Genomic DNA, 25,187 nt, shown 5'->3' with positions numbered 1-25,187 from the left:
CGATTGCGAGAAGTGCGGAGAAGGAGCTCGCATCGCTTTAGCGGTCCGATAAGTGGTTAGCGTAGCGGATGCTCAAGTTTCCAGGACGGTTGACGGAGCCCGAAGCGAATGACGTGACCGTTGAGCCTCCTGTGCGTCGTTTCGTGACCCTGTCGGTTTGGCTTTCAGCACTGCGACCAGTGCTGAGCACCCGAACTATTTAGGATGACAAACGTCGTCGTCCAGTCCGCGGACAGTTCAGTCTTCCAACCGGACTTCGACGATTGTTTCGGAGCTGCAACGGGAACAGCGGAAGCGTAGGCGGGAAGTAGAATCCCTCCCTGGACAGATCCTCAGAATCCCAGCACTGATGAATAATAATAATCGGTCGAGCATTTTGGGCTCGTTGGGTTTTCGCACTCTAGCACCGCCTCGAGCCTCCGATTCTCGTCTGCCATATTGCAGCACAGCAAAAAGATTCTATCGAGGCTCGGGCTGCCGCACCGTCTTCTTGCCGCATCGATAAATCTCTCAGGAGCTGCTCGCCACCTGTCTCCGTCGAGAGTATTCCGGATCCCAATGGATCCATTATTCCTGAGTCAGCTCTCACGGACAATGTCAGCTGAGGGGCCGAGGAGGTGATGTCAGCGAGATCATCCTCCTCCAGGCAACAGGACTCGGATATTTCGAGATCTACCGGCTTGAAAGAGATGACACTTTTGCGGCGAGGGATAAGATGTGAAGAACGTAAGGAGATTCAGGAATCCTGAGCTCGCCAAGATGGTCAAGAGCAACGGAGCTGACAATGAGCGAGGCATCATCGCTCGCAGCTCCTGGATCACATAGATATGCCTGGATGGGTATGACGGAGCGCTTGATGGAATTTCTGTGTCGAGAGACCGCTGACGTGCTGATCCTCCGAGGGGGATGGCGCGAGCAGACCGCTATCGATGTCCCCTCGATCAGTGGATGAGATATCCTTTCTACTGCAGCAGCCCATCTCCCTTAGTCCCAAAAGCAATGTGGGCAGCAAGCTGGGCCACGGATCTATTGATGCCACATCCCAGTCAGACGACTTGATCCGACAACCCCAGTGACCTGCCGAAGCAAAGCTCACCCGATCTATCTGTTTGCTGCGTTGTAATGATGTTTGTGGCATCGGTACGGCCGTGCTTCAATTACGAAAATTGTCCAGGGAGCTGGACGCCAGGAACAGACTTCGTCGAGGATTCTCCGAGGGTTTCGGGAGTTTTTTGTCCTCATATGCATCGGCGTTTTTTTCTCGATCTGAGCGTGGCGGTACCACGGGGAGCGAACTCACCGCTCTCCCGCCAGGAACGGTCCCCACGTGTGGGTCACGTAATGTTTCTCCACCCTTGTCATGATACTCTCACTACAATTTACCCACGGGTGGGACGGAGCTCGTTCGCTTCCGATGCCGAACTTTCACCGGCAAGCGGACGTAAGACTGGCTATCCGCAAATCGAGTCCGCCACGACTTCAGAACGATCGTTTGTCGAGACGGCTTGATACACCTAGTCGACGCCGATCAAAAGCTGTATCGAACATCTAGGACAATACCGTGAGTTTCCGACGTCGAATCTGGTGCCATATCCCGCGCCGTCTCTTATTGAGGGAACTTTGGGTGGAGCAGTGAGAGCCGCCCACCGTGTTCCCATTTCCTTGCCTGTGGACTTTGGTCCATCCATCACTCCGGTGCCTCCATCATCATCGAAATGCCGTTCTTCTTCTTTCGTCTCAGAAAGACAGGTCACCACCACTCAGCAACATGGAATCAATTATTGCTCGGTCACAACGAGAAAGAAAGCCGGAAATCGAGAGGAAGTTTATTGTTTCCGATGCCCCGTGGTCGCAGCGGTCGTCCATTTAGGCGGGCGGGCGGCGACCGACGTCGGCGCCGACTAAACAGCTCTCGTTCTGAAAAACCATGTACCGTCTCTTGCTCTCTGACGTGGGAATGGAAGCTGACGACTTTCCACGGGAATCCAACTTGTACTCGATCCCGCATCAACGGTGAATCGGACTACGAAACAAGCGGCGTCTATGAGATCTTGAGCCCTCCAGAGCTCTCGGTACGATCTTCAGCGTCACCGGGAAAAAAAACGACGACGAGAGTCACACACGTCGCGTCGGAGCTGCCGACGTGATTCTCATTTCTCTTCCTCCGTTAGTCCGGAGCAGCTCAGAAACCGCACAATTAGATTCCCGGTGAAACGTCGAACCGCCGAGGAAGTAGTAGTAGTTGTTTTATAAAGAAGACAGGATCTTCGCCTGTTCCGACGTTCGTGACCGGCTGGTGTTCTGGTGCACGACCGAGTCGATCCGGATTGACCGTCACGAACTTCGAGATGAAAATTAAAAATAGGGGAGAAATGAAAATAAAGAAGAGCGGGATCCTGCTGCCGCATTCGATTTCGCCGTCGGAGACCAACAAAAAGAATTAGAATCAAGTATAAGCACACGCGAAGGCCGCCGAGGCGTCGTATGAAAACAATTTGAGCTTCCTTTACTAATGATTCCCGTTTGGAGCGCACAACAAGACCAAACTCATAAAAGGGATCAGGCACCTCCGAAACGACAAGGGAGTCGACTTCAACCACCGATGGCCAAGTGAATCTTGATTCCTCTGATTGAGGACTATGAATATTGAGACAGATAATCAAGCTGCCGGGACATGCGGGCCGGAATCACTAGTAGGATGCGAGAATACAGTCGGAGACACATTTCGTGCGGAGCTCCTCAAGACTGTTGAAGGCCACGGACGATTGTACAGAGTGTCGTGACAGTGTACGGGTCGCGAACGTCTTCCACGCTTTACTGAAGTTTGCTCCGGACCGCATTGTCGTCGTATGCATTCATGCACGTTTGGCCTCAGACAACCCTATTCGGCGCTCGACACTGTCCGCCTCCCGTTGAATGACTCCGTCTTCAGCGTCGGCCTACATCATGCGGAGCCATGCTCCAATCTCGCCGAACTCATCGAAATACTTATTCAGCCAGCCGCACAATGGGAAGGAGAAGAACACCGTGCGCGCGATCAGATCAGCCGTGGTTTTGTTACCGGCTAGATTCAATGGCTCCGACCGCCGCCGCCGGCCACCGGACTCGATTCGAGAACTCATAAATAGGAAGACATCAATAGATTCGCCGGAGCACCTTTTCCATTGAGACGATTAATCAACGATGAGAGAATACGTTCTCGTGAGCACGCCGCTATTGATCGATGATACGAGAAAAGATCCAAAATCCATCGAAAACATCGCTTCGTTCGACTGCTACTGGTCCAAGTTTGCGACAAACATCGAAGTCCGCTCGCTACCCCGCTGCGTAAAGAAATATTTACGTCGGCCACGGTAATGATATTTCTTGGATCTCGTTGGAGCTTGTCATCAATGTTGTCTCCGTCCGGGGTCTGGGGCTCTCTGATCGTATTTTCACCCATGGAGTTCGCTCGGAACGCCTTCCGTTGCATTTGTCGTCGCTGCCGAGCGGACAAGAGACGAAATCGCGGAGTCTCGGGGAGGAGGGGCCCCGGAATCGCGTGATGAACTCTTCGACCATCCGTCAACGGCGGCAAGAATTCTGCCGTCGTTCTCCGTAGTTCAAAGAGTTGCACCTGTTCACTTTCTACAACGACAAGTGCTCGGACGGAAAGAAATCGGCGGGAGAACGAACGAGTGAACGAATGAGTGACGAGCGGAAAATCTCAGAAGAATGAGGCAGAAAAGTAGTCGAATAGAACGACAGAGGAAAATCTAACACGGATCTCAGGTGGTTTCCGGCGTTCTCATCGTTTCGAGACAATGATGGCGGAGGCGATAACGGTAGCAGTATTGGCAGCCGTCGACAAATAGCCGTTTCAGTATCAACAGAGGGCGATTAGTCGCTGTCCGACGTTTCGTTCGTAGCACAATACTATTTCCCACTCTTGGATATACTATTCTCATCACAATACCGAGCCCGGGGATAGTCTAGTCAGTAATGATTAATGATTAATCCTTGCGGCGATTTCCCACCAAGTGCCGGAATTCGATGTCACGTCGGTCACGTCTCTTTCCACGTCCATGCCCCATGCGTATTGTCTGGAATTTCTTTCCGCATCTCGGCCGCATCTTCAAGCATCTCGACTGAGGGGCAAGGGTAGGGAGCCCAATCGTCGCTCCTCAAAGAACATCAATCCCCGTGAAGGAATCAATAGGTACCGCGATCCATATTGGTACACACTGAATGTTCCAGAGCGCTTTCTGGAGGTTGCCCGTAACCGACACGCGCTCCCGAATCGTTCGAGAATTGCAGCGACCGCCTGGTTCAATTTTTCCTTCTCCATTTTTTCACCCTTCTTTCGCCAGTCCGATATCCACCTTCGAAGCTCGCGGTGCTTGAAGGGAAGAATATTAAGAACGAGCGACAAGCGAGCAGCTACCAGGGCATAACCCCTTCACGAGCGCTTGGTAGCAAAAATCTCCCTTGCGATTTAATTCAATATAATTAGCTGGCGGGAAAATCGGAGCGCTACCACCATTATCTCAACGGCCACAGAAACTGGCCGTGCGTAGACCGTTGAGACGTTTCAGATTTTCTTAGTTCCCTCTCGTCGCGATCATTGTCGTGTGAAACTCGACTAACTGCTCTAGATTCGATCTGATTCCGTTCGATTTGATGGGGTTGAGCTCTACTCTGACTGGTCCGTTCTCACTGGAACGCTCTTCGGTATGTCTCTGTGGATGGCATGAGTAACACGCGAGATGTGACTCAGAATCTGATCGGTTTTCTCCCGATGCATTCGAAGCCGAGGCGATCCCACCGCGTGTGGACTCCTGCGGGAATGATTGAAGAAGTTTCCAGGTTTACCTATGAACTCGTCGACCAGAGGAAGCGTTTGCCCCGGAAGAAGGAGGCTATTCACTCGTAACTGATCGCGACATTTTTACCGATGTTTCGAAATTTTTGAGCGTAGGTCAGCCTCGCTGTCTGCGGTAGGGGAAAACTCAGAAAAATTTTCTCTTATTCCAGGTATGTCGAATCATCAATCGATGTGAGCCCCGCCGGTCCCTAGCCCGCCCGATGCGTTGACATTTGTCAAGATGTCCGAGCATCAAGAGTAATTACTATGATATGCTCCGAAATCGGGCTCGAAGCACTTCGGTCGCTTCCGAAGCCGACTTTAGCGTTTACTGGAAATCTATTGCCCTGTGATCACTGATCTGTATGCTTATCGGGTCGGATCCCTTTCTGGTAATTGCGGTTTTTAGTATCCATCGTCAGTTTCGGGCTCAACACTTCTGAGATTGTAGCCGGCACTGTTGAGAAGACGACAGCTTGCGATAAATCTTCTGCTAAAGCCTCTCGGGAGGTTTGCACATACCGTAATCGACCATGAGCCGGCGACAAAATACTCGTCCCGGTACCTATTACCATTCTGGGTTTGCGCCGAGGACTCGACGCTTAGACGCTGGCATTGCCGCCGAAGTTGCCAGCGACAGACGGCCGGCGACTAGATCGGGCGTGGTTTTAATATAATCTCGGTCGACCCGCATCGAGGAAATGAGGGAAAAAAGATTCCGAGGATGGATGGATAGATAGATAGATGAACGACAGAGCGAATGAATGAAGAGAAACTCGACATTTTTTGAGATGATCATCGACACGCCCGGTGGCCATTGAACGAACTCAACACAACAGCTGCGCTTGAAGTCCGTGAAGAATGACCGCAATTTTCTCGTGTACTTTTTCCTAAAGGATCCGATCCGTAAAGCCGAAATTCCCGCCATGATTTTGCTGCGGCTCGACACTCGAATAGAAGTTTAAAGATAGATCGAGAGTATTCGACCGACACTTTGTTTGCCGAATAGGCGCTGTATAAGTGCTCGTCACGAGCTCGAACGGCCGATGGCTAGCCGCAAAGGATGTTGAAACTTGTGGTTCCATTAGAAACAACATGTTTAATGAACTTATCCTAAGAGACGGTCGACCGATCATCGCTTCCGGTCTCTATGAGCGGGAACATTTATCTGAATTAAAGCGCTCAAACGACAAGAGACTTTCGAAAAACGTCAGAGATTACGTATGATTGATGTATGGATGGATGAACGACCCGCGTCCGAGTGACTCATCTCCGGAGTCCGCTGACGATGCAGAATCCGGATGGGGGACGTTTGCATGCACACTCCGAACGAACCGGTCGACGACTGATTGCGGGAGCCCTAGCTTGGGGATTCAATGACATTATCCGCCCTAGTCAACGCCGATCGGAGCCGAGGAGACGAAGGAAATCTCCGCGAAAAGCCAAACGTTGAACCAGTGGTTCTTGGTGAGCCGGATGCTTGATACCATGATCTAAGATGATCATTCCGAGATCCGATTCCGCCTCTGACATCGAAAGGAGTGACTTGTTGCGCCCCTGTCTACCTGTAGATTCTTGAATGTGCCTTTACTACATTGCTCCTGATTGGCTGTTTTGATTTTCCATCAAACAGAGACGCTTCGTTCGGGGCCGCTCGATGATTAGTAGATCGAGCTGATTATCGCCAGGCTACGGACCGACAACCGAAACGGCGGACCGGCAGCCCTGCGCTCTTCTTGAAAAATCACTGAGTCGAACGCGACCTCAAAATCGAACAATGTTGCAGTCGCTGCTTTTGTTATTGTTGTTATTCACGTTGTTGTTGTTCCTCTTTTCCTCGGAGCGTCTCCGCTCTGCGAACTTTGTTGACTCATGTCTTGCTGACTCCGTCGGATCCAATTGAGTGCCTGACTGACTGACTGACTGACTGACTTTCTGTAGATCCGGCTAGTCAGAGCATTTGTGCATTGGTCCCGAAGTCTACAGTGGTAGGTTGCGCCGTCGTCTACTCGTCTGCCGTTGTCGGTGTTCCACATAGATCCGGCACCTTGTGCGAGTTTATTTAAGTGTGTCTCTTGGTTATTTGCGCGTGTTTGTCTTTTGTGCGTAATTTTTATACCTACGGCAAGTTTTTGACGACTGAGACTGTCGAGCGCCGCGACGTCCCGGTTTTCCGCTGTACGAATTTTCGTTTTTATCCCAAAGGAGTTCTCGATTCTTCAGTATTGTTACAAACGCACACACGCAAATAAAACTACCGAAACCGGTGACGAAGGACCAGCTGGTGACCGCCCTGCTTCCGGCGCCTCAGCGCCCCGTTTCTATGAGTTCGTCGCGGTTCCACCGTAGTGTCCTGGACATTGAAGACGAAGAAGACGGGAGGAATACGAAGACATTCAAATGAACGGAGCCATGTTTGGCTGAGTACAACGACGGCGAGGCGAAGCTCCTCAGAATCAATTCGAAGTTTTTTTCTGGCCCGAAGGATCGCTGTCGCCGGCTGCGTTTTGTGCCGTCATAGCGGCAGCGGAAATTCGGCATCGGGAGGAAACAGAAGACTTGACTCCCACAACAATCTCACGAAAATGGAGCTCTGACGTGAATGACGTACGTGTATCCGTTTCTTCGACCGAGGATTTCTCGGATTGGCCGCTTCTCAGACGGCTCGCTGTGGCTTCGGCGGTGGTGGAGGGGATAATGGGAAGCGGGGTGAATTCTCCGTCATCTCGCACCATCCATTTCGTCAAGCGTCATCGTTCTTGTTGTCTTCGTCGAACGAAATACGACGCCGTCACTGACGTTAACCTCTGATGAAGATTGAGCGTTAGTTCGGCGGGGGAGAACAATACCAAATGTTTTACAGAAGAGCTGGAAACCTGTCCCTCCATCGTGCGAAGTCTTCGAATGCGTTTTGATTGAACTGTCAAAGCTTGCTGAGTGGGTTCGTTCGGGATGCCGTTGTCGCTACGAACGTACCGGTGTGCGAGCTTCCGTTCGGCCAGGTGATCATTCGCCTCCTAATACGGGGATATCGATGTCTCATACACGGAGAAAAATCGGGATAGGGAGGGGTAGACAAAAAACACAAACACGGAAATTTCGCAGTCCGAGACAATGCTCCGACAGGACGTTAAAGCATCGGTACACACTCAGACTGACACACGTCAGATGCGAAAGAACGGACGATGATGATGATGACTGTGATGATTGTTGTAGGCTCGTCTTCTTGACTCAAGCGTCATTGCTTTGACGATTGATATATAAATCAGCCTCGAGTCGTTCAAGTGATCGATCGATGGACGGCTGTGTCCGGTGGTGCTCTATGATTGATGATCGATTCGAAAATCCATTGTACCGACCTGTCATCGTAGACGCACCGTGATTACCAGGATTGTCCTGCAGATGAGCGCGAAGTGAATGGAGAAGCGAGCAACGGAATGGCATACGGGGAGAAGATGAGCGTGAATGGAAAACCGCTGAAAAGTCAAAGAGTGGAAGACCACACCCTAACAGGATGGGATGGCGCCGGAGAGTGGATTCTTCTACTGTTGGGGACGCGACGGCGAAGAAGTGACGTGCGAATTATTGTGAGCATGAAACGGATTTTGTGTATTGTCGTTCCGGACTATCGCTTTCGAGCGAGAGTCGCGCTGCTTTATCGACACCTCCGGACCGAGTTCGTTCCGACGCGTGAATCGCGCGGAAAAACGCGTGGCCCGCCTTACTCAGGGCGTCAACCGATTCGATGTTTCAAAAACGAGTATTTTTAGAAGTGGAAGCTTGTTACTATTTACTACGCTCGCGCGCGAGTGAGACGGGCGCACGTGGCTGGATGGCTCTGGCGATTACCTAAGCCAGGGCCCCTCTCAAGTGCTCGACCCCTGTTTAGGTTGTTGTTGAATATACTGAACGACGAACGGACTCATGAACAGATAGATACACAGAGAGATGGGTGGGTGGATAGAGGGACGCTCGCTCGCTCGGATAAACGGACAAGCGACCCAATGAGAGTGGCGAATGATCGCACTCGATACCTTCGGAGTAGGTATTTGCGAAAAGCTCGAAGCCTGAGGGATCGTGGATAAATGGCCGCGCCTGTAAACAGGAACCTGCTTATACTTCAGCATTCCATTCCAACAGTCGGCGTCAGCAGCAGCGGTAGTTGCTCTCACGTGGGATAGAACTCTATGCACAAACGGGCAAAGGGTAACGACCCGTCTTGAGTAGACGTTTCTCATACTTGCACGCCCGCAATCGTTGTGCCGTCTACGCTGGGTCCGCAAACGTGCGTAATGGCTCGAATAGATTCTCAACTCATCCACCCTGGAATGACGCTTTCATAGGTACTACGTGTTGGCTGAACACGGCGCGGAAAGATCACCGAAAGCGAGCGGAGACCCGAATAATCCCCATCCACGACTAGCTATCCATCGGCTTTTCTTCGCAAGAATTTTCTGCTCCAGTCAGCATTTTTCGTCCGTGGAATCTGTTTGGTTCAGGGAATCCGCTCAGCGAGCGTCTGTCCATACTGAAACATATTCAGAGCGGTAGCACATAACTGTTTACAGTCAAGCTGACTCGTAGTTGTATTTACATCATCGACAGTAGTTGAACCGGTTAACCGCACACAGTCGTCGAGGCGGCTTCCCGGATGGCGTAGAGCGACACGCTGATCTCACCATGTGCCTGATGCCGTCGTGGTGGCTAAACGCCAACGCCTTACCGAGACTTGGGTGCTTGCTTACTTGACATGTAAATAAATCTGTTCCGCTCGCATGCGCTCAGAATTTGGCCAAAAGCAGTGGACTGGCGTTGAGAGATGGTTCAGGCTGCTTCCGCTAATCGACATTGACACAGCGGTGCCGGATTGTCAATAGCTCGGAGGAGATCCGCTCGAAACGTATTCTCTTTGCTGGAAGATATCGGCGAGCGTCGGCGCAGGCACGGTATAGCGCACACTGCTCCGCCCTGTCGCATGTTGGGCAAAAAACGAAACCACTTTGTGCCGGGGTTTCGACGACGAGTCAATCGCTCCGAGAGAGAACGGCTTCCGCTTCCGCTTACTCCGAGGGCGCAGAGTCCCGTGCCTCGATCGGAGCACGTTATGCCACCAGCTGTCCAGCGAGGCCGGGAACTTGGGGCAGAGAAGAAATTTGGCATATTCCGGGGAAGCTAGGATCCGTGGCGAGACAGAGACTCGCCACCTGCGGATCGCCCGAGTAACGGGAAGAGGGTCGGAGAAGGGAGCCTCCTTCCTCCCACGTTTTAGCTGACTGAGACGCGCGCCGGTCAATCGAATCATCCGCCTCATTGTCGCGCGTGTTCCAAAACAAGAATCAGAGCTTGCAGCCTCCGAAGGCTCTTCTGGCACCGGCAGGTGGAGCCCAACTTTCTACTTCTACAAGGGGGGAAACTCTCATGGGCTCAAGGAATTTCATCATAGTCCCCGCGATTAGCCTTAGAATACTTTATATCAAATTGGGGAATTTTCCAACATCATCGAGCGGCGGCGTGAACCAGAGTCCGTAAGCTCCTAAAGGGGGACACGTAGCCGGAAGAGAGCCATCTGAATGCGGCAAAAGATGCAAAGCGCTCGAACGATGTTTCTTTCCCAAGATCCCGCTGCGTTGGGGCGGCTCACGGGAGAGACACGGGATCGTCTGAAGGATGTCGCCTCAAGAAATCTGGAACAGTTCCAGTCTGATCAGTCGAGAACAATGTAGTTGCAGTTTCTAGAACTCAGAGCAGCGCCATGCCGACAGTCCCACGTCCATCACACAGCTTGGAAGTGGTGTGGTCGCTGCAGACGATGGAGTCGCTGATCGGCTCGAATCGGCCGCCCTCCCGTGATCAATGGGAACCGGCACTGCGATGCGAACTGGCAAGCAAATACAGGCTGTTTTGCGCTGACGTGGGTAACTTGCCTTCACTCGAGACAATGACCACATGAAGGCGGTCAAGAAATTCCAACCGAAGTTATTCGCACGTTTCAACCCTTCTCCCTCGGCCTCATCTCTCAGAGTGGACCGCAGCTCGAACGGAGGCTGGACCCTGTGGAAAAAGAACATTATCTATTAGAGAACATTCACGGACAGCGCGATTCTGAGGTGAATTCTGTGCGACGAGCTCTCTCAGCTCGCCGAAGTAGCGACCGATTCCACATCGGTGAAAAAACGTGAGCTGTTGTTCTGAGCTGTCTCCTGACGTGGTGCAGCTCCTCGCTGCTTCCGTTCGCGAGATTTCCCTCTCTGGAGTCCATTTGCCGATGTCAATCCGAACTGCGGCGATTCGGTACTCACGGTCTTCGAAGAGATGCGCCCCGACTCTAAAAAGTCGCCAGCTTTAGATTCGAAGATTCTCCTACGCTCAAACCATCAACAATGATGTCCGAGACGGCGAATCCACACGCAATTGTGTTTTTCTCCCAACTGGCTGAATCTCGGCGCTACAGGGGAATCGCTCCAGGCAGCCGAACTCGAACGAAATTCGAACTGACTCAGTTTGTGAATACCGCGGGCGAGACGCGCTCGGGTACATTCGAATGGTGAGCACGAACCGTCGAATCATCAAATTGTCCCGTGGAGTTGGGATCATCCTCCTCTCCGTCATGAAAACTCGGCGACGTTTCGAGGCCGTCCCAATCATCTTCGCTATGCTCCATCAAGAAGAGGGTCAGGCCGTCCGGAGGTTCGATCACTCTGGAACGATGGAATCGCCCGATTGACAATTTCGACGATTCTCCAATTCGACGCACATCGGACGAGATCTTCGGGTGTCTGTCCGACGACCCCACGTGCTTACCTTCTCTGCGAGATTCTCGAATCGGACTCTGGGTTCATGTTGTCTCCCCCTGCGATGCTCAGCTCAGTCAGTGAATCGATGTATACATTCCGATCCCGTTCCTGATGCACAGACCTCGAATCGTGTGTCGATCGTGGGAGAACGTGCACTTTGTTCCCGCCGAGGAGAACATTCCATTATAGAGGAATAGCCTGAACGAATGGTCTTGACGCCGATCATGAGTGGAACGCGTGCGCTGGATGGAATTCGCTCGACAATCTCCGCTCCACGAACTGAGATATCTTCCCCTCGTTTCAACATTGGAGATATTCGTGACACGGGGAAAAACATTCCGAGCGTGGGGCCCATAAGCGGCAGGCCGTTTCCACCCCGAATTCCATTCCATCACGAGATAAAGAGGGAAAGACTGATACATTTCAGCTTTTTTGGTCGGTTTCTCATTCTTCTTCTAGTCGTTCACGATTACTGCCTCGCCTCATTCGGATCATTCTATAGGGAAGCTTAATGGTCAGAAATCCAGAAAATGGTTCCAACACGATCGCCGTTCTCACCTCCGCGACACTTGTGAACAAAGTCGTCGAGGCTTTCCGTTTTCAGCGGTGACGAGTCCCGCTCGAATCTAGCGGCAGATTCCGTTTTCTTTCCCTTTTGGCGTTCGGATCGCGCTCCGGGCCCTTCTTTCTTTCGAATCACGCTCCGGGTGGCCATAAACTCGACTCGAGGAAGCGGTCATAAATTCGCCGGCGGAATCTTCTCGACGAAACTGAGGCACGAGAGTCCTGTGTATATGTCAATGGCTTCACGAGTACATCGTCGGAAGGATGGCGAGGTGAGCAAGCGATTCTTCCTCCCTGCGGTACAACTCCACCCCGAGGAGCAGGTCGACGATCTTTGAGGGCTTCGAGAACTTTTTATTTCTCCGGCAGGAGTCGCTCCGCGGAAAGCGGATGTGCTCCAATCGAACGTGTATCACGGCATCTTGGATTCGTCACGGGAGCGAATTGATTGCCTTCCTTGGCAGTTCCAGTTCATGATCTCTAGGTTCGGTCTTCTCATTGAACGTTGTGTGCTGCGGTATTCACATGACGAGCCCGTGGATCTCGGCGATCCGAACGCCATGTGAACTCGATTTTTCCTCCGGATCGAGACTCGGAGCTCGCGGAGAAATCCATTTCAAAACTCACATTCCCTTCTTTCCAGGTAAGTCGATAATCGCATTTGCTGGCCTGTTCGCCTAAACGTTCGCTGCCACGTAGATGAGTTCGAATTCTGAGGTCAGTATGTACGATGTCGGGTCAAACACGGGACGCGCTGAGGTCACCGCCTGAATATCCATCAACAAACGCATGGATTGGGACGTTGCTCGGTCGCCGAATTTTTCCCTTCCAAATGACGAAATCGATCCATCAATGTCTAGTAGCCGCGACATGATCCCGCATCGCTTCTTCCATTTACGCATCCAGACAGATTTGATTAATTTTTCCCGAAAACCAAACGATATATTTTCCTCTACATGGAGGACTTCAGTGAATTTTCCTACGACGCGACGATCGCGGTAATTGTTATTCTCCCCAAAAGCCCTCGAGCTAGAGTTGTGCTTTCAAAGACACAATTCGACCGCTGAAAGGCACTTCTGCTCTTGGCAGCAAGGCATCTCCCCGCGAACCGCTAACAACGACCATCACAACCCCACATCGAGCTTCCCAAGAGTTCAAGCCAGCCTCACTTGACACTTACCTCCGGATGCAGTCGACTCCCCTCGAGACGGGTGAATCGGCTAGCCTCTAGTGGAATAATTCATCACCTCACTTGCTATCCTGGGCTCCCCGAGTAAATCCGTTCCTGAGCCTTTAATATTCAAGTAAGACCTCATTACGCGGAAAGCTGGAGGGAAAGTAGATTTTTTCGTATCAATACATCCAATGACGGGGAAGTTCCCCGAAGTCTCACTCCTCGACGCTGGCGTGGGTACTCGTGAGAGGGAAGAGACTCGGTTCAATGAGTATGTCGCGGATTAGCACAGGCCGAGAGCCCGACAAAGATTTTTCTCCTATTGTGCTTCGGTCGGAAGGGGACTGATTCCGGCAAAGATCCGAGGTTCCCATACGAGAATCGCGACATTCCCATTCCTCGATCCTGTTTTCGGTCTCGGAGGAGCTGTGTTTTCTCTAATCCAAAGATTCTGATTCTGTCGATCCGCCTCGAGGCGGTAATTTTCCTTCGACGCACAGGCTCTAGCTCTCGTCTATTTCTATTCTGAGATGAGAATCGCAAAAGCTCATGGGTTCCGAGAAAGAGCCCAAGCTGCGGTACGTCACTGGAGTGGAGTTCAAACACTACATCTAAGTGCCCGACGATCGCTCGACCCCTCAACTTTGCTAAAAATACTTCCGAAGTTTGTTTTCCTCCTCCTCTTGCTCCCGCCACTATGACAGTTCGTTGGCTGCTGCCCTGCCGATCTTCTGTTGGGTTTGGTTGATTTCACACAACACCCAAAACACACAGACAGGAGGAAAGATCAATGACCAGTCGCTCCGTTTGGCAGTTTTTTTCTCTCTGAATTGAATTAGGATTATTTTGTATCGTTATACAATGGCTGCGAACAGAAATCGGAGCAGGCTCTCGACAAGGGTTCAGCGAACAGCGAATTTGGCGTCTCGGGCGGCTTCTCATCTGACTGAGAGCCGCCTGTTCGGCGTTCGCTCCACGAGTCGCCCTCAGAATTTGCGGTCGTCCCGAAAGGGAAGAGAAATTTTCGAATAGAATATTGGAGTCGTTGCTCGTCGTTCCCGCGCCGCTTCGCGATGGAAAAAGAGTCCGACGCGTCTCGTGTGCGGCATTCCGTTAGAATTCGAATGCGAGGAATAGTCTGGATCGGTCGAAGTGGCAGACCATGAGATGGCAATAGAATCGCGGAGGGAGTCGGGTGAGGACACTCAAGAGCAAAGTTAGGGGCCCCAAGCGGGGTTTGGGCTGGGGTTTGGTTCGGTGGCCTTCTCTCCCTCGTTCACGGGGGTTCCAGATGCAACCGAGCGGGAAAAGCATTCAGAGTAATAGAGAAGATGATGCCGTCGTGGGTGCTACTTGTGCTACTCTGACAGGGCAACGCGGGTCAGAATCGAGAGAACTTTCGCCAGGGCAACGAGGGACATCAGGACGGGACGACCCGAGCAGCGACGACCGCGGGAGACGAGCACACAATAGAGAAAGTCGGGAACCGTCAATAGAAGGAAAAGTGCTCTCTCGGATCCATCTTGGCCCCTGCTGAAGAATGAATTGAAGTGCGCTCATTAGCGGCTGCCCTTCGAGTTCCATATACATTCCGTCTTCCCTCTCGTCAGACTTGGATCGTATTTATACTCATGGGCCATGAGCTTCTCCAGCGCACGTGCCCTAGCAATTGGAGGGCCGTACCGCTCGAGGGACGGGACCTCTTTGAGGAGGTTTGAACGAAAGCTGAATTTCGACGACTTCCATCGCGATGTCTTTTGTTGCTTCGGGACATGCGGCATTCAAAGACTTGGGAAAAACGAAGTTCCTCGACGCTAAGATGGATCACAGTGTAACGAAATAAAGTCGTGCTCGGTCAGAAGGAAAGGGTGGACAATGCTACACGAGGCAGCTATTTAATGGGCATGGGAACAGAGGAGGCAGATCTAATCAATGATAACGGGTGGCCCCCTTTCCGGAGCTGCGTGTGCTGCTCTCGTCGAGATCTTCGTGGCCGATTACTTAAGTTTGGAGATCGACTCGGGATGACTAAGCGTCTCTCAAGGCTCGCTTGGCCCGTGATATGCAACTCAAGACCCTGCTACGCTCCCAAGATGCTGTAGGGGCGCTCTCCTCCCTCCCCAGCCCGCTTTTCAAAGCGTCTCTATTCTGAGATCGCGTCGGCACAAAGACCACTGCTCGATAGAGAGGAGAAGCATCCGAAGGCGCATCGATCTTACCGTGAATCTCCGCGAGAATATCTCGTCTCGCCTGTACACGGTGCTTTTTGCAGGTTCGGAATATTTCGGACGTGCGAGAAGAACTTCCCGCGGAAGTTCCGCCGATCATTCAACATGATCGGAACGGAAGCGCGAACTTGTTCTCGAATCACGGAATACACCTCCCTGACGAATGCGGTGGTGTGGTGCAGAGTCGAATCGCCTCACTGAGTCGCACGGAGCATCTTCTGGTGAGCTCAGAAAATAAATCCTCATAGGAATGAGTAATGAGGATCATGAACACGGAAAGCTGCTGCTACATGCTGCTGTAGTCGAGCAGTCAACCATTTGCTCGAAAATAGCATCAACTAAAGTTTCAAGATGGCTCTCGGTCGGTGAGCAGCGAAGATTTATCGAGACAAAATTGGTCTTAAAGAAACTTGAGCCTTATTCTGCGACCAGGGATCGTTGAGGGGAACGATGGAGAAGTAGAGCCACTGAACCGCCCCCGAGATCATCTGTTTTGAATGTCGGCAATTCTTCAGATTTTGTGCTCCCATCCAGTCGAATTAACCAGTCGACAACTTTTCTCCTCTTGTTCTCGCGGCAGCTGCTTTTCTGTTTTTTTTGATGTCTCAATTGTCTCACTTCGCGCTTGAGAGGCTGAGTTCCGCCGTGCGGCCGATTATAGCCATTGGGGGGACTTGGGACAATTTGGTTTCTGGAACGCGAAGGCGAAATCCAATCGAGAGACGCTATCGATCCTCGGAGTCCTCAAATATGCATCTTCGCGGAACGTCTCCTCAAGAACTTGCATTACGCAGGAACTTGTCGATCTCCGGGATTGAGCAGCCGCGATCGCCGTGTCAGGCACTCAGCCTGTGGCTGAAAGCGAATGCCCTCAAAACCTGTCGCCTCTGCAGCTAAAGCAGCGCGGTATTGTCGGTATCGGCAGGCCGCATGTTGGAAATCGGAGGGAGCAAGGCAGTGAGCAGACATCGGGCTTCAGTGGTAATAAATATGTCTATTGGCGAAAGAACACATAAATAAGGCCAATAAATGTGAGTGTGGCTCCTATGGACTGTTGCTCAGTTCGCTCGCACGCGGTGCTAGGGGACGCGGAGAGGAAAGAGGAGAGCTAGTCTCCGGCCACCAGTGCGCTGTGAACTAAGTCGCGGCTGGAGATCCCGGGCACTAACTTTGAGCGAGCGGTGGGTGACTCACTGGTTCCGTTTCGAAAGAGCGAAGGAACGATCGAGCGCACGACACGGCACTCCAACACCGATCGGGAAAAGAAAGTAGGTATTTCAGAGAGACTACAACGGATAAAACGATGCCCTATAGCGTCTGCGGTCTCATTTAGGCTTCTAATTACACCGAATATCTTGAATGACTCTGCGCGAATCGCTTTTGGGTGCGCTATGCTGGAAATATTGGTGATGAGTCGATGAGGCAATTACACTCGAGCCGCGTGCTTCGCTCATTTATTCCGATGCGCTTTTCCGACGGGGATTCTCCCCAAACACAGGACTCGGTGATTTGTCAATCGAATTCAGAGCGTGAGAGCACCGCATATGAGAATCCCAGTTCATTTGCCGTTTGAATATCCCGAGGAGCGGTCCCGCAATGTCCCTTCGATGGGTCGTTAATCGTAAATTAGTTGATGTCCCCGGTGATCTACGAGAGGATTCCGTGTATCGCCCGGAGCGATTACCGTCAACCATGTGACGATCGAACGAGCCGCGTCGGTCAAGTTCGCCTTCGAGTCAAGGCCATAGGAAGCTCTCCCTAGGACAGCTTTCCCATTCGAGCGCAATGAACTCTGAAGAGCGGAACTCGACCCGGAAGTAATTTCTTATATCTCTGAGGGACTTCGGAGCGGTGAGAAAAGACAGATGCCACACCGCGGTCTCATATCTCCTCGGAAGATCCGCGTGGAGTGTCCGACTCGGGCGGGCCAGTGCGTTGCGAGTCGGAAAGAAGATTCGAGCTGGCTAGAGTCGTCGTTTCTGGAGGCCCTATTGCTACCATGGCGGGTCGGGGTCGCGCAGCTTTCTTCTATATATTTTCGCTGTGTCTGTGTCTCTGCCGGAAAAGGAGTTGACTCTGCCAAGAAGGTACCCTCCGAATATGGTCAGTGTCCTAGGGAGTCGGGCCAGGGCCCCTTGCGGCTTCTCTCGTCTCGTTCGAGAAAAGATTCACCGCTATCGGAACAGCGCTCCGGCAGGAGGAAGTCGTCTGGGCTCGGTCATCAAGCGAGAGGGGCAGATCTCTGGCTTATTTATCTGGATGTTCGTGCAATTCATTCTATTCAGAGTACTTCGAGGAAGAGGAGGCCTGGACGGGTATCTGTTTTCTTCTTGATTCCTGTCGGGATTTCCCCCGGAATTTTGCATAGCCATTCGAGAATGTTCGGAAGGGTCGAACGATTTGATCAGCGAGCTCGAGCAGATCTCAAATCGTATTATAGGTATATCATATAATGCACCACGACCGACTCCCGCTAAGCCACGGTCAGGAATGACTCTTCGTCGAAAAAAAAAGTACTCCCAGGTGAACAATCGCTTTTCGTAAAGCTCGTCGTGTGTGTGTGTGAAAAATGAATGCTGGCGGGAGAAGGGACCCAGCACCCTCCCGAAATATATCTGCTCCCCCGCTCTCCCCTCCAAGAGGATTCCCAATGGTCGGCATCGCCACGGGCCATCATTCACTCTACTCTCTTTCGGCTTCGGTGCGGAGGTGGGGGGACGAGCTAAAGATGTTCAACACACCGCCAGCATACCTGTTGACCCGAGCTGCTCCGGGCTCGAACACTCTCATGTATGTAAAGAGTATGTACTGCTTGAACTCAGAGCTCCCTCCCTGCAGACCCACTCGTTCGACGTACGACGCGGCGCTCTTCTCCCACGCGATCCGCTGGCATCGGATTCTTGATTTTCTCGGGACGCATCTGCAACTCAGCTCGCAGCGAGACTGTTCGTACGATAAAATCGGAGAACCCGCCGGGTTGTTTCGAGATCCAAAGAACGTGATAGCTCTGCATATATGTTGCGAGCGATGTCCCCGAGGGATCTGCTTATAATACGAAGATTTCCGCACATTGGATGCTCTACAAGATATTCTTTATTTCGAATTTCGATTCCCGCATTTCGGGCTGGTTTTAATGACGCCAGTTGTCGGTTGCCGCCCGTCGCCCGCCGCCGAGCTGACATCTCGAAACGATGACCAGCTAACAAATGCCGTCTGCCTCGGGAGAGGTGGCGAACTTTTCGTTAATATCCAGAGACCGAAGCTGGATTAGAAGAAAAATTTACGAGCCTTTAGTAGACCGCTGTCTTTTATCAGTCCATCGAGCACTTGATTGACTCATGCGGTTTACGATCGACAGAGAGCTGTTTGCGAAGAATATCAAACGTCTGGATACTATCCGTCATCAGTCATTTAATCTGGCTTCATTCTAGAAGGAGAAGAAGCGTTTAGCGCAAATGACTCGCAAGCACAAGACCGAATCCCAGCTCTCGGAACTGAGGTTCGACAGTTTGTCTGTGTGCATGTACATTTGTGGTATGCCCGAACGTGAGCTCCGTCGAGATAAGAATCCTCGGCGGAAAAATATGCGTTTCGGAGTTTCGAATTCTCGAGGCGACCCGCGATAGCCATATCGTTCGAATGATCTTCCGGGAAGTGTAATGACCCGGGAACATGTTCGAAGCGGGCAACAACCGAATGCGGTTTGGCGTTCTCAGCGGTATTTCCTCCGAAGCAGTGATCGAGTGCGTCATACCGAGCACCCATTGCTGTTTCACACGTCGGACCATGGGTCGGGTAGCACGTCATGTCCACGGCCACCGAGGAATCAGTCAAAAATGTTCCGCTCCTCGTGAGTGCATATGGCTCGACGCTCGTGTGAGCTGGAAAACATTTCGAAGTGGGAATATTCTCGGTCGGGACGCTCTTCTCGCTGTGATTCATATTTTCTTACCCCAGGCTTCATCCCTCTTCCTCGATGTCGTTCCTGAATTCTTCTAGAAATCCCTACCGATTGCGGAGCGTGAGAAAAGACGCTTGTTCGCAGTCGTTGTTCGGGAAGCAAACTGTGAAGAAGCGACTGTCTGAACTGCTCGGGCAAGAGCCCGAGCTAGAATTTAGCGCTCTAGAGAAGTCCTGTCTCGGCTGGAAATTGGATGCGTCAAAATTCCTTTCAACGCCGGTGTCTGCCAATCGGACAAAACGTCCGGGATCTTCTCGGACGGCTTGTTGACCTAGCGGAATAAGCGTGACTCGACCGGAATTTGTCAAACTACCATCCACCGTTGACGGATTTCAAAATTGAGCCGCCGCCGACGCTGCGGCAAATGTTTCAAGCTCAATCTGACAAGAATGGGCTCCTAGAAAAACTCGGGGAAAACAAGGGGCATGATGAAATTTCCGAACGACACTGAACGTTCTCACATCTGAGTTTTGAAGAAGGATTCGGTGAGCGACATCATGCTCAGCATTAATTGATGTCCTGTCGGTTTCGGGATAGCGATCAGCGCTTGCGAATGCCGAACTTCTCGGGGAATTTCGTCTTTGCTTCCGGACGTCGGTCTCTTTTCATCCAAAGTCGACGCTTTCTCTCTGGCGTTTGAACACGTCGGATCCTCCTGATTCGTTTTTCGGAGCCGATGAGTGACCGAGCATCGTAAATCTTCTAAATCAGGAATCGCTCGGACTGGCTCATCCTAACGAATCCAGACTTGTCCGAGTGAGCAGGCCTCCATTCGGGACTGCGAGCCAGAAATTCCGGCGGGGACGAATAGCGAAAAAAACACGCAAGATGACAGCGCTTTGTCGATTCTCGACAGCCGGCAGAGGCGGTAACGTTTGAGGACCGGGATGATCACTGCGTATTCCGTCCGTCCGTCCATCTGTCCACCCGTTCTTTCGATCGATCGAGCAGCCAACCGAGCGACCGATCGACGGTCGGGCAGGGGTACAGATTCGAGCCACTGATGGACAGGGTCGAAGATTTTGTGTTGTTCGCTTTTTTCTGACGACGGAATCAGAGGAGAAGCATCGCCGCGTTCGCGGTAACGGCGTTCGAGCTCGTTAACACGCGAAACGCGGCAAATATCTTATTGCTGATGATGATGATTTTCCTTATCATTATCCTGTTAGCATCGAGCGCACCAGCTAGCCGGTCGGTCAGCTGATTATCATGTGAGAATGGCGATCGCTTGCGTTCGCTCGATTCGACAATGATTTCTCTCCTGTTCGGTGTTCCGTTTATTCCGACCAATCGTCGCTTCTTCAGTCCCGGAATACGGCTGCTGATGCTGAATACGGTGGACAGGCCAGCGGATTATAATAGGGGCTTGCCATGCATAAAACTCCGTCGTACGGTTATGATGTCCGTCGAAGAGTATGTGCACCGAAATTACAGCGAGCAGATCGCATGGAAGACTAGTTGACAGCAAATCGCGGAATTAACCTGAAAACAGCCCAAAAAGTCAACCTAGAGACATGGCCCCGTTTTCTTTATCCGATTTTATCCCTTCGGTGTGCAGACGTCGGTGACGGCTTCGTTACATGGATCGTTTCCCGGGACGATCCACGACGTCCAAGCTTGAGAAGCTCGATGGAATTTCCGTAGCTTCACATGTCGAGTGAGTTCACCTTGCGCTGACTCGGGAAAAGAATCATTCCTTCATGCGTGAAGGATCATGTCTCGTTACAAATGCGGCACGCGGACGCAATCGTCCGCAAGGCTATACCAAATGAATAGACTGTAACGTCTTCCCCGCATCAAGTGTGTGAACGGGGCCAGTGCAGGAATCACCGTTCGGACTGCTGCCGTATGAGTGAGATCGAGTAATTAGCAATATGAAAAACTCGACATGTGGAGAACTTGGGGCGGGAACTGCTATAAGCCATTCACACACAATGATGACAGAACGCCAGCTCGGAATCGCGCATACCGCGCTCCGCTAGCTGCGCTGCGAGAGAGTGGGAATTGTGCGGTCGGAATTGCCACCGTTGCCACAATTGCCAGGTGGCAAAGTTCTCCACCCGTTCGGAGAAGTGACTGACTGCGAAGAGAGCAAGCCGAGAAGAGAAAGCTGAGCGAGCTTCAGTGCCGGCCGGGGGCCCCGCATTGTGTTCAAGGGAGTGCACATCGTCAGAGAGATGGCGACCGAGCGATCAACAGTGCCCTGCCCAAGTCTAAATACAGAGAAGCTTCCGAAAAAGTCCGTTCATTGTTAGAAGACAAACCCTCGCGCCTGTAATTTCTTAATCGAGATTTTCTTACGGTCTGAGGCTCACCTATCAGTCAATTTCATCTCGGCGCTGCCGATAGAGACGTGGAAAATCACGTGGCGCGATTCCCGTTCACGCTCATAACGGAAGCGGAGCGTCCGCAGGCGAGTCAACCACCCGACTTCGACTCCTTTTGTCAATCGAGCTCTCGATTATCATTCACTTGATTAAATGGTTCCTCATCGGCGGACGATCTGAGCGAATCGTTTAAAATACCAGATATGCAGGCTCAAGGGATCGTAAGTCCGAACGGAGCGTCTGGCTGCTTCCTACGGGAGCCCAGAGTATGCTTGTCATTCGAGTAGATCCACGCTTTTCTGGATTTCTAATGAGTCCCCGAATTTGCCAGATGTCCGATATCACCTGGTCGATCTGTTTATGTGGGAAAGTCCCACCGTGAGGACAGGAATGACTTATCGCGTCCCGTCCTTCTGGTCAGAGATCGGGACCTGGGAGCCGATTACTGGCTATGGCCATGATCGGCTCGATGGAGGAATCCCGGCACAAGGAGCGGGATTTTCGTCCCCAAGGCGATCCGTTGCGAAGAGGTTTCTCTGTATTCCAATGTCCCGGGAGAATCAGTTTTTTGAATGTCGACCTTCTCTCTATTGCAGGTGAGTCGTGATTCCGTGATATCAGCGCAGTCTCGCACAGACGCCTGATGCAAGTACCGAAGAGGAGCTGACTCTCCACCAAGCCGTCCTGAGTAACTCATATCGGCGACAACAAATCAAGATCATTGGATTTCTTCATCGTGAAGATATCTGGAGCGCACGGGCTTACCAGACACCCTCATGTTTCGATGAAGAATCAGTTTTCTGTGGCGAACGCGCGTCGTTCTCAATGATAAAAACTGACGATCACACCGAAAAGGCCAGCCTGACATGAGCCCTCGGTCCGATAATCAGTTTGACCGCGAACAACGGGTGTATGATCTCTCGCATTCTCCTGGCTCATGAGAACGATTCCGACGAGCTCCTGTCGATCTTTCAACGCCGGCTTCGTCGTAAAAGCCTGTCTGAACGCATGGTTTACCACGTCAACACCTCCTCGTTGATGCTGGTGAGGGCGAACTGTTCTTTGTTGAGAAGCGAAATCCGCTAAGCAGACAACGCGATAACGTAACCGTTGGTGGCGGTCAAGCACGGGATCAGCAGCTTCTCGGTGAAGCGATGATTTCGTAAATCTACCGATGTGGGCGTCTCGACTTATGATCCCGTGAAGAAGAGGTGCTTTCGCTCACCCATTTGAGACCTGGTCACGGATCTAAAGGAGCGGATCTTTTGTAGAGGTCATTTCCTCTTCTGGTTCTTAACGAGATTGGAAGCAGTTTCGCCGCTCGAGCTACCGGTCCCTTCGGTCGCTTCGAAGGGTCTTTCGGGAAAAGCTCATCCTAACGACAATGATGATCGGATCCGAAGAAGCGACGAAAATGAGAGCAACAATAGCGAAATGAACAACGTAAACGATCGCAACGACGACAAATTCATCTCGTGGCATCTTATCCCAGCGAGATCCGCGGATGTCGACCCTCGTCCGATGGTGTGGCTCCCCTCGACCACCACTGATCGTGAGGACCACACACTCGAGAACGGATGACTGTGATTTTCTCTTGTTGCCAGCGCAGCTGTCCCGCTCATGTCTTGTAATCAGATGTTTTCCGCAGAAATTTACCACAGAGCGCTCGCAACATCGGTCCCTTTCTGAATGTCGCCTCCCGGCGATGCTCGACTCGAATCCGTCCATTGTCTCTAACCAATGCTGGGACATGAGCTCTGAACGAGTCTCGATCGTTTTCCGCAAGGCCGCGGTCAAACCAAATCGGAGTCTCATCCCGCGTTGAGAAGCACTGCACAAGCCCGTGAAGTCGAAATAGCGGAAATCCCCCCGTGCGATCTGGGCGAAGCCCGTCATTATGTTGCCTGCGGTAATAATACCTCCCGCCAACGAGAGAGAGAGAGCGCGCACAGTATGGTCTAATTACACGAGAGGACTGAGGATAAATATAAAAATCAAAGAAACGAAACGACGGAAGCATCGTCGAGTGAGCGGTCCGAGGAGGAAAGCTCTGACCATTCTGACATAAAAACCCTTTCACAAGTCACGCCACATTTATGTCGACGATGGCTCGACGTTTACTCGGAGCGCTGGCCGGCCAGCCAGGCAGCCGGCCGGAAAACAGACGACGAGCATCGCCGTGTCGACGAACTCCGACTGCTGACATAAACGTAATTTATGCCTCCCATGCTCCTTCTGTGCCCGCTTCTGTGCTTCTACTCGTCCACTCTTATATTCTATGTACTTTCTATCGCTCTGTTTCACGCATCGCAACATTTTGTTCGCGAGGCGACGGGGGCGATGTGTCTGGTATTCCGTTCGGGCAGAGCACCGTCTGTTCGGCAGCTCGTCGAACGGACTCTGTGGAAGAAGGGCTGCTCGAGTCGCATTGATTGACCGAACGAGCGTCCGAACGACTGACCGAACAGGCAAGCCTGCCAGTAGCCGTTTTGGACAGAACTTTTGAAACGAGAACAGCTATTTTCTGACCCGAAGAAAGGCGCCTCTCGCAAGAAAAGATCAATTTCGACTTCAGTGGTCATCTCAAGAGCGGCAACAAAGGCGTCGGTATCAAGAAGTGCTGTGGAGGCAACGACGACAACGGTCGCTGCCCGGGACAGCCGTTGAGGCTGTAACTCCCGAAACTACAACCACGACGACAAAATCGAAAAACTCGATTGCAGGCCTATCGGCAATCCACGGACCATGGATCCATTTTCATGAATCTGTTTTGTTGTCTGAATTTTCTGTTCCATGCCAGTCGTAGCTGTATGTGATACATCTCGATAGCGATCAGCACCGGGATCAGTCTGCTCGCAGCGTCGAAAAATTCTTGAACGATGCCTTTTTGTCGATCGGGAACGAATTTATTGTTTTTCGGAGCTCGACTCGGGAGACGACATGCAAAGTTTTCTGAAGATCTACGCTTCGTGGACCGGCAGGCGCGGATAGGGAACCCGGGGTATACAGTCCATGCCCTAAAATGATTTTCGCCCCCTCGCTGATGTTCAAGTCAACGGTGTAGCTCGTGGCGATTTGTGCATTTTTGCATCGGAAACAGTCGAGCGTGGCATTTTCGTCACTGGGAGAATCTGATGAGCGTAATAAGAAAGTGATGAGTGATGACCCCTGGTAATGTGGAAATTCATCGCGACACAGGGAGAACTCGCGTCGTTGACGACACATTTGTTTACCGAAGTTGAATTCGCCATAGATTTCCTGTCTGTTCCAAACGGCCGATTGAACTCTTACTCAAG

At 51.8% G+C, this 25,187-nt stretch overlaps 2 protein-coding genes across 2 annotated transcripts in view; one reads left to right on the top strand and one right to left on the bottom strand.

Annotated features, from left to right (window-relative positions):
* The window catches only part of Jupiter (microtubule-associated protein Jupiter), a 36,573-nt gene that overhangs the window by 2,019 nt on the left and 9,367 nt on the right, over positions 1-25,187 (top strand). The gene's annotated exons all lie outside the window — the stretch shown is intronic.
* Positions 10,302-11,760, bottom strand: LOC100906443 (uncharacterized). Its single transcript, XM_003741482.1, has 5 exons — positions 11,645-11,760; positions 11,400-11,541; positions 11,143-11,168; positions 10,768-10,894; positions 10,302-10,527 (listed from the first exon to the last, which is right to left on the bottom strand). The coding sequence occupies exons 1-5, from the start codon at positions 11,680-11,682 to the stop codon at positions 10,519-10,521; spliced, it is 342 nt and encodes a 113-aa protein (XP_003741530.1). The 5' UTR covers positions 11,683-11,760; the 3' UTR covers positions 10,302-10,518.

The sequence above is a fragment of the Galendromus occidentalis genome, unplaced genomic scaffold (genome assembly GCF_000255335.2).
Source record: "Galendromus occidentalis unplaced genomic scaffold, Mocc_1.1 scf7180000077183, whole genome shotgun sequence".
Lineage (NCBI taxonomy): Eukaryota > Metazoa > Arthropoda > Arachnida > Mesostigmata > Phytoseiidae > Galendromus > Galendromus occidentalis.
This window is presented reverse-complemented; position numbering and strand designations above follow the sequence as displayed.

Coding starts and splice junctions, on each gene's coding strand:
- LOC100906443 (XM_003741482.1), bottom strand. CDS start 11,682: ATGAACCCAGAGTCCGATTCGAGAATCTCGCAGAGAAG. Junction 11,169..11,399: donor GACAATTTGATGATTCGACG/GTTCGTGCTCAC, acceptor GCGACTTTTTAG/AGTCGGGGCGCATCTCTTCG. Junction 10,895..11,142: donor GGCGCATCTCTTCGAAGACC/GTGAGTACCGAA, acceptor CTTTTTCCACAG/GGTCCAGCCTCCGTTCGAGC.